The sequence below is a fragment of the Dendrobium catenatum genome, unplaced genomic scaffold, assembly GCF_001605985.2.
Source record: "Dendrobium catenatum unplaced genomic scaffold, ASM160598v2 fragScaff_scaffold_1360, whole genome shotgun sequence".
Classification (NCBI taxonomy): domain Eukaryota; kingdom Viridiplantae; phylum Streptophyta; class Magnoliopsida; order Asparagales; family Orchidaceae; genus Dendrobium; species Dendrobium catenatum.
In genome coordinates, this window is record NW_021319822.1 from 660,060 (window position 1) to 669,912 (window position 9,853).

Sequence of the window (9,853 nt, forward strand, 5' to 3'; positions counted from 1 at the left end):
GTTGACACTTATAATGTTTTATGGCATGGAATGTTGGCCATTAAAAGAGAAGAATAAAATTAAGTGTTACAAAGATGAGGATGCTCAAGTGGATGTGTAGCTTCACTGTTATAGACAAAATGTAAAATGAGTATATACATGAAACGATTGGAGTAGCTCCAGTGGTAGATAAGATTAGATAGAGTCATCTTAAATGGTTTAGTCACATAAAATGTCGACTTTTTGATGACCATGCTAGGAGTGTAGATATATTAAATTTGTTATACGTTAAGAAATGTAGAAATATACCTAAAAAGATTGTTAGAAAATATTAGAAAATATTAGAAATTTGTTATACGTTAAGAAATGTAGAAATATAACTCCAGTATCCATGCCCCAAGTATAATCTATCTATCTCTCATCAACCAAATTTCCTTTTCCCACTCCAATCCATTTGTAGTTCCACTGTCTTCCTCCAGATTCCTAGTCTCACTCAAATCCTTTTTCCCTGACTCTCACTAGCCTCCACCATGGCCGGAAAACTGCCACCGGCACCGGTACTGCCACTGCAGCCAAGTGCCACTGCAGCAGACTCAACATGTGTCAATAAATAATCATATATCTTCTTCCTCAGCCTGTCCACTGTCTCCGGCGGCACACCCCCATCTCGTAATCCTCCATCTCTGATATTTACCACATTGAGCCAATCATTCACCTTTTTAAGCTGAAACAGCATTCCGGGGACAAAGTCCCGGTCCCATGGTTGCTGTGTAGCAGCTCCATTGGCTTCTGCATCCAGAAACTTTTCCACATATCCCACAAACCAGTACTTAGCTTCCTCCTCCAATGCTCTTGCCAGCTCCACTCCCTCTTCGACTCCTACCCCCTTTTCCCACCGCCTTGTTGTTGCCACGGTTACCCGCTTCTTCACCGTCTTCACTCGCGATTTCACCTGAGAGTCCGAGTTCGCTTTCGCGACAACTACGTGAGTTGAAGTGGCAGCGGAGGGCGGGGACTTGGACTTGTGGGTGTAAAGGGCGAGAGATGAGAGATCGGTTGCGAGGGCAGCCTGGACCCAAGTGGCTGCACGGTGGTGATTGTCATCAGATATGCGAATTGTGTCGTCGGTGATGGTGGCACTGCCGATAGAGCTGTGCAGGGAATCAGAGACCAAGCTGGCATGGGTGAGAATGGCATAGAGGGTGAGGAACTTTTCCACAGCCTGCTGTGGATCCTTGTCCTCCATTGCTGTTGAAATTAACTCTGCGTAAAGGCTGGAGAGACAGAAAGAACAATTTTTTAAGCCAAACTAGTTGATGCAGGAAACTACTAATTACTAAACCAAAAGAAAAGAGTAATACTAGGAAAACGTGAAGGAAGGACCTGATCAAAAACAAATCTTGAAAGAGTAAATATAATAAATTCCTTGCTAATAAAACTAGAAGTGAATGTTGAGTCAATGCAGGATACATATAAGAGAAGCTTGATGAATGAAGAGGTGGTGGGCAAAAGAGCTTGAAGATAATATTAAAAATATGTCGAGTTGAGTTGGCAAAAAGAACAAACATTTCTTAGAAAATAAAAATAAGGCATCACCAAAGCCTGAGGAAGTTCATTCCAATAATAATAATAATAAAAACAAAGGGGAGATCTAACTAAAACAAAAGAGTCTGGTTGCAAACAACATGCAGCGCACTCCGTCCGTGGCTGAATCTGCAATTGTGCAAAATTTTAATTTAACATATAAATTATATAATGCACAGATTTAAATATAGGAACTGTACAATTTATAACAGAAAAAATAAAAAATGTTTGACCTTGAACCTCCAACTACACATCCATTCTCATTGCAGTTCCTAACTTCAATAATAAGAATAAGAGTTAAACTACTGCAACATCATCCTTCGTCTTCCCATTATGGAGATCTATTGATAAGTATTCATTCTTCCAAAAATTCATACTGTCCCTCGTTTTTTTAACGTTAATATGGGTTGCTCACCATTAAAAGGGCAGTTGGAGCCAAATATGAAAATAAGATTCCGTCACCAGTAGGTTGCCAAAACAATTGAAATGGCATAAGAGATTTACGAAGAACAATCATGCATTTTCCCTTATGGTCTAAAGCATTGGATCAAATCATACTCTTTACTAAGCTTGAGTAAGTAGATGAAAGATATCCTATTCACAAAGGTAAGAAAATCACGATAACATATAGGCTAGAGAAAATTTTAATGTTGGGCATAATTAGGCAGATTACCTCAAGCATCGAACTAAGCTTTCTGCTGCAGATGCCTCTTGCAGTGCCTCAATAGCAGCTTGCTGTGCAGCATCCCTAAACATGAGAACTTCCTGTAACAAATAGTAAGACATGAATGTAATGGAAAGTACCAGATATCTAAAATATATGTTAAAGAAAAGACAAAATAGAAAAGAAAAGTAGGAAAGTTAGGAAACAAAATAACAAGAATCTAATCAAGAAAAAGCACATGTTATACCTTTCCAAGTTTCACTAGAGTTGGAGGAAGATATGACCACGAAAGGTTTCCATCTGTCAATCTTCTACTATTGTAGGAAACCTTTACTAAATTGCTAGAGGAAACATTGTTACTATTAAAGGCCTCTGGTGTTTTTTTTATGGTGGAAACTCGTTGTTTCACTGACAAGTCAACATTCTCTAAAGCATTTACATTGCCTTTTCTTAGTGGGCTTTGAGCCTCTCTTTCTTCTGTAGGCACCGGTCTCTCAACTGACAATGGTTTCCTTCGAAGATTCTGCAAATCATGACAGATTACATGATAAAGGGAAATCTAGCAATATTTCTAACATATTTGGGAATATATTTTCTGTTTCTTTTCTTTGTAATCTCATTAAAACAATTGTTCATATATTAAGATATAAAAACCAATATTATCCATCACAACATACATGGAAAAATAATATCTTACAATCTACATAAAAAAATAAAGCGGATAAACATGAATTTCACTACCATCAGAGCAAGGTTATTCTATTTTACCCTGTATTCCACATCACTATATCTAGCATGTCATATGTTCTGCATTTGAGCTTCTTAGTGCATTCTTTGCTTCATTCAAAAAATATTTGTTAAAGCTGAAAAATTTTCTTTCACATAGGTTTCAGAGTATACATTCAAAACAGAAGAAAGGAAGAACAGAAAGGAAATAATTAAAATAGATAACTGAAATCAGAACAGGGACTAGAACACAGTATTAATAAGTTTTCCTCAGCTTACATGACTCCCATGTGTCCACAGAGCATGCACGGTGTCCACACATAACCAAATCTTCTGGTAAAAATAGCTATTGCAACTATTGGTAATTAGGTCTTTGCAATTGTAGAAGACCTTCAAAATGTTGTTGCAAACATATATTAACTAGTCTATGACTCAAAAACCCTTATTATTCAGTTAACTTCAGGAAAAAAAAAATCAAATCATACAGAACAAAGAATACTCACCGAAGAGCTGTATACTTCAGGTTTCTTTTCAATCTTTGATGGCTTAGGATTTGAATAATCTCTTCCCTTTGTCTCCACACTATTCCCCTCCCAACTCTTCCTCAAGCCTTTAGGCCCCAGCTCAATACCTGGCACCTGGTTTACTATTGAATTTCCAACAGATGATTTCCTGCCAGTATCAGCTGCCTTGACGGCAGATCTTGTTCTCTCCAGCAAGTTCATTCTTTGATTAGATGACTTCTCCATTCCTTTAACATCTACGAGATGCAGCAGCTGCTTTACTCCATTAGGTAGCTTTTCAACTGATACTGGTACTGACTGGGAACTTGTAGAGGATGAAGAGATTGACCTTGAACTCAGTGAACTTGACTTCACATGATTTGTTTGCTTCTTCTCGACAATAATATGCAGAGACTGTTTCGATGATGATGAAGTAGACCTATTAAGAGATGCCTTTTTCTTTTCTAATTCTCTAACTTTCACAGTTCCATTTACCTTGGCTAAGATGCTGCTATCTTTAGTCAATGGTAGGTTAACAGTACCCTTAGAGCCATTGAGGAAACTAAGAAGACAGGTATCAAAAAGATCCTCAGGGCTTCCTGCACACGGATGGCGTCCAGGGAGTGGCCTCACACCACGAATCACCGGTACAGGTGAAGCTGCCTCAAATCGATCAACGTATATAAATTGGCCTAGTTTTATCTTATCACTCAATATGAGTTCATCATGTTCATCAGGAAGAGAAACATAAGCAGCATGGCAGGAATCAGAGACCTTAAGATAGAATCCCTGATTGGAAAAAAGCTCACCACCAGCAAGTGCAGGAACTATGCTAACAACCTGAAGTAGAGAAGAGCGATATTCACCAGCAATCTTCACATCTGTGTTCATGTACTGTAGTAGCTTGATAAGAACACCAGGGACCAATGTTGCCATCTTGTTTCCCTCAACCAAGCATTACTCTGTAATACATGATCATCCTTCATTGCATCAGTGCTTCAGTTATAAGCAATGGACCACATAAAACTTTAACTGCTACCCAAATAAATGAATAATGTTCCTTTTCACAAAATGGAACAATGGCAATTTTAGAAATGAAGCAGATTCAAGTAGAAAGGAGATAATCATCTCAGCTTGTTCTGTTCATCACTAGAGAGGCTAATCAAATAAAATTGGATTTTAAAAGCTCTAATCAAATAAAATCACATGGAAATCATTGGATCTTTGGCATTATATGGTGATGGTGAGAAACTAACACACTACAACCATCTCGCACTACTAGAAAATGATGGGAAAAAACAAGAAAAGAAAAGAGGGAACCTCACGCGAAGGCCATGTGATAATGAGTTGAAAAAAATCAATCCACCACAAAACCAAAATATCACGTTACTGAGCATACCCCAAACGAAAATGTGAGCAAAAATGGATACTTTAGGAATAAGCTAATCGCCATTGCTCAATTTCTTAACAATGACTCCATCTCCAGAAATCAAGCAATAGATGAAAGAAACGGAAGCACTCTTTCTTTCTTTCTTTTGAAAGTAGGAAGCACTCTTTCAGGCTCAAGAGAAATGCAAACATAAGATTCCGGGGCTTTATCAATCAATCCAAGGAACAGAAAGAAAAAAAAAAAAACACTTCTTTGCCATCATAAATAGAAGAAACAAACAATAAAGCCACTGGAATCAGGTTTGGAAGAAACTAACATTTGGACATCCAATGGACTCCGCTCCGCATCAGCCAATCTCTCCAGCTCAATGTACAACGAATTAAGACGAAGACGACGTATCCTCTGCTCTTTTGGCGCCAACACGAAGGATCAGAGAAAGAACATGCCCATACGAATCCAATGTACAACGAATTAAGACGAAGACGACGTATCCTCTGCTCTTTTGGCGCCAACACGAAGGATCAGAGAAAGAACGTGCCCATACGAATCCGAAGAGAAAGCACAATGGAAGGAAAGAAAAAAAAAAACCTCCTTTTGACAAAAAGTAGTGCTACGGAGCTAATTCGTGGACAGGTTGAAGGAAAAACGACATAAGAGAAGAAGGAGAGGGAGAAGGAGAGTATCGAGTCATTTCTCTAGCTTATTCCCGTCCTTTTCAGGAGCTCTCGGTGGAGAATTATTACGTTCCTAGTGATTCAGACATGTAGAGTTTTAATAGGGTATTTTATAAAATGAAATCTGTTTTAAATTTAAATTAGTTTAAGAAGTAAGTTAACGGAAAGATTAAAAAAGAGCAAATATAAAACTTAATTATTCAATTTCTATTGAAATCCAAATATAATTATCCGATTTCTATTTTGACCGAAATCAAATTTTATTTGATTTACTTCTTATGTTTATATACATTCTTAAATTTTTCTATAAATTATTTTTTTATTTGAAAAGAAACCGAATTTCATAAATTTATTTAAAATATAAAGTATAAATTTTTTGTCGTATATTTTATTTTAACTAAATGTAAAAATTGATTATGTTTTTAAAAATAAAATAAAATTAATTTTACTTGTTCTCATTTTTTATTTATACTAATTTGCTTATTTTTTAATTATAGCATATTAGTATTTTTTTAAATTAAATTCAAATTTTTATTAAATATTTATGAAATCTAATATTGTAAAAAAAAAATTCTTTTAGTTTTAAATAAATAATAGTTTTTATTAATTGATATATTTATAATACTAAACGTGTCAACAAGACAAACACAAAATTAAAAATCATACATAATAGTTTCATTTTAATTAAAATTATTGTTTGATTAAAATTATTTTTTATTCATTAATTTTTAGTTAAATATATTTCATTTATTTTTTATCATTAATCAAACAATAATTTTAATTAAGATTAGTGAGTTTATATAAGAAATGTATACTTTATATTTTTTATTCTTTATACTTTATATTTTACATAAATTTATGAAATTTGGTTCCTTAAGAAACCTTAACATGAAAATCTCGGATTAAGAAATTATGATTTTTTAAGAAACATGAATTTCTTAATCTGGTTAGCCTTTAATATATATATATATATATATATATATATAATCTGATATAATCATACTATTACTATTTTTAAATTGGGGTTCATTTTTATGTTTTTAAGAAAGAAACCCGCAAAAAACTTTCAAATATTTAGAGATTTGGCGGAATAAAGTTTTTAATATCTACTGGCAAAAAAAAAAAAAAAAAGAGAAACAATCGATGAAGATGGAAACTGGTTTGGAGGACGTTGCATTTGAACTTCTCATCAGTCAATTTTAAACTCCTCCCAAGTTTTACTATATTTCCTATAAATGTGTTATTTTTTTGGATTTAGGGTGTATTCTTCAATTATTTACATGTCAAATGCTACGACGAGGCATGCTTTTGTCCAATAACTATGTAAAATTTTATGAACTAGTAGGAGAAGAAGAAGAAACCTAATAGTAAGATATAACTTACATAATAATTATTTTTTAATGTTTATTATGAGGCAGTGTATGTTTTACTTACCTAATTTTTTTAAACTGAGAAACCTATCGTAAAAGAAACTATAATAGAACTGTGTTCACCTTGATGGTTCACACATTGACTCGAATGCATTCTTCAATTCTTTATATGTCGAATGTCGCAAAGGATGCATGCTTCTATAAATCAACTATGTAAATTTTATGTTAAATGATAATTTTTTGAAAGTTCATTTATTCTCTCAATTATAATTATTATGTGTTTTTCCTCTTTCGTTTATGTGGAGATTTTCTTCATTTTGAAGCTTTTTGAACTTGTACATAGTGTGTGTATAGGAGAAATTGATTATTTTCCGCATACACATTGTGTATTATATGTGAAAAACTTAGATATGATAATATCAAAGATTTATGGTGTGTTTTTGTTCATTTTGATAGTTTTTGCACTTATACACATTGTGTATATAAGAGCATTTTTTGTTCATTTTAATGCTTTTTTAAAAGCTTAGATATAATGATATAAATGATTTATGTGATGATTTTATTTATTTTGATGCTTTTTGAACTTATACACATTATATGTATAAGTTGTACACAGTGTGTGTACAAGAGGAATTTATAAGCACTTTGTGTACATTTGTACACGGTGTGTATATAGAAAAAATTTATAAGCACTTTATGTACACAATGTGTGTATAAGGAAAATTTACAATCACTTTTCATACACTTGTACACAGTGTGTGTACAAAGGGAATCTATACATTTTGCATACACTTATACACAATGCGTATACAATAAAAAATTATAAGCAAATTATGTACAAGTGTACATAAAATATGTTTAAATTCTCCTTATATATACACTATATACAACTAGTACACAATGAGTGTATAAGAGGAATTATATAAACCTAGAGATGATTCCACTTCATCAAAGTGAATTTTCTCAAATTCATTTTTAAACTATAGTAACAATTTTCCTCATAAGGAGGGACTTAATAATCCTAACAATATTTGTTTAAAGTACAATGAGCCATTACGACATTAATTACCATGAAATTCTCATCATAAATAGATAAAGAAAAGTTCATGGCCAACAAATAATCCTATCTGGGCACCTTACCATGCCACAAAACACATTAGTGCAAAAAATACAACCAATCCTTTTTCTTAACATTTCTATAACAACTTAGAAAAAATATAAATTTAGAATGGAAATTGAAGTGAATATGACATGAGTGAATTGGAAATTTCTTTATGCAATCAATTAGTTCATAGCTTTAAAGCATTTGAAAGTCAAACAACTTGATATTTAGTAAATCCATACTCCCTTTTCTCCACAATATATCTACTTGCATAGCAGATTTCACACATGACAGGACTCCTCTAGCTCCCTAAAATAGGTAGCTTTTGCTACCCAAATAAAATGGGACTCTATTCTTCTAACAATTATTCTAGCCTCTATATTAACTCAGCTATTCCATACCCATAATAACATAATACTAAAAAATAAGCAATAATATCAACAAGATTCCTATTCTATACTTGACATCTCTATACAAAGAAGCATACTCAACTGGCTACCAAACCATCATAAGTTAGCAAAATAATAGATAAGGAAGTAAACAACAATATAGAAGGAAATCTAATAAATCAAAATACTCCTAAAAATATATATGAATAAACGGCTCCAACATTAAATAAAATGTGATAAGGCATATCAAAAATATAAGTAATACATGTAACCACATCTGAGTGCCCCTCGCCTCATGCTATTTCAAACTATATACATATGCTTGAACTAGAGCTAAAATAACTGAACTACTAGGCTCTCTCTTATCGCTCCCAAATAGCCTCCCTACTACAAAACCTGAACCATTTCCTTTACTAGACAACCCCTTGGTAAACACATGAGGCCAAGCTGCACTTAGTCATCCCATAAATTTAATAGAACTCTTAGAACCGGACTCAAAATATTAATCTGGTCTTACATGTGGACACTCAATTACCTTGTGTTTTGTCTAACCACATCGAAAGTATTAGCCTATCAACTTGTAACACTAACCCAAGTGTCTTCTACCTCAGCTCTAGTACACAAGTGCTCCACTCATAGAACCTCCCAAAATGAAAACAATACATCACTAGGAACTGAAACTGATGCCCATATATCCTTGAATTTTTAGGTCTAAATCGACTCCTCTTCCTAGAAAAATATTACCAAAAGCCTCACTAGCAAACCTATTTATACTAGCAGCTAAATGCTACTAAGTAGATAACAGATCATTCTCAATTAAATGGATCATCTCCATTAGCTCTAAAAAGTTAGTGATACAAAATAGAACCAACAACTTCCTCAAATTGTCTTGGAGCCCTCTTAAAAAATCTATAACACTTCTCCTCAAAAATGCTTACCAATTATAAAGCATATCTGGCTAAAGTAGTGTAATCTATCTTAAACAATATAATGAACATGCTCTTCTACACCAATCTCAAAAAAGTCTCATGTATTTATTATTGAGCAAAAGAAAGAACAAAATTATGACCATAAGATATCTATATATTCCTCCAAATGTATCAATGAATTCAACCTTCCCTGAAACTTCTCCCTTAGTTGGACCAACTACTAGTGCATAGCCTCCTTATATAAAAAAAATATAACTAGAGGTACATTCTTCTAGGGAGGACATTATATCCCATCAAAAGTCTTTCCTAATATCATCAACTTATCCTCTACTACTCTTGGCACAACTGCCTCAAAACTCAAAGGCTTCAACCTCAGAAATATATACAAGTGCTTTTCTATATCATCAGATCTGAAATAGGATATCATGCTCTAAGCATCACCCATCAATTATGCCACTATACTGATAAACTAAAAAATAAAATTAAAATTGACAATAAGAGTAGTTATTTGTGCTAGCACTACCTGATTAGCACTATGCTCAT

At 33.6% G+C, this 9,853-nt stretch overlaps 1 protein-coding gene across 2 annotated transcripts; it reads right to left on the reverse strand.

The window, feature by feature from the left end:
* Positions 1-350: 350 nt before the first annotated feature.
* On the reverse strand, positions 351-5,579 carry LOC110116002. 2 transcript variants are annotated; one of them, XM_028699671.1, is made up of 6 exons: positions 5,163-5,579; positions 3,457-4,418; positions 3,233-3,343; positions 2,475-2,750; positions 2,237-2,328; positions 351-1,253 (listed from the first exon to the last, which is right to left on the reverse strand). In XM_028699671.1, exons 2-6 carry the CDS (start codon positions 4,390-4,392, stop codon positions 473-475), a joined length of 2,196 nt encoding a protein of 731 aa, XP_028555504.1. In that variant the 5' UTR covers positions 4,393-4,418; positions 5,163-5,579; the 3' UTR covers positions 351-472. The 2 variants fall into 2 exon arrangements, with proteins under 2 accessions (XP_028555504.1, XP_020705087.2); XM_020849428.2 differs by lacking the exon at positions 3,233-3,343.
* Positions 5,580-9,853: the final 4,274 nt, after the last annotated feature.

What these genes read in the sequence shown, in the direction of transcription:
- LOC110116002 (XM_028699671.1), bottom strand. Translation starts at nt 4,392, where the DNA reads ATGGCAACATTGGTCCCTGGTGTTCTTATCAAGCTACTACAGTACATG. An exon ending in TGTGGACACATGGGAGTCAT is followed by an intron (nt 2,751 to 3,232) that starts GTAAGCTGAGGA and finishes CATGATTTGCAG; the next exon opens with AATCTTCGAAGGAAACCATT. An exon ending in CTCTAGTGAAACTTGGAAAG is followed by an intron (nt 2,329 to 2,474) that starts GTATAACATGTG and finishes TATTTGTTACAG; the next exon opens with GAAGTTCTCATGTTTAGGGA.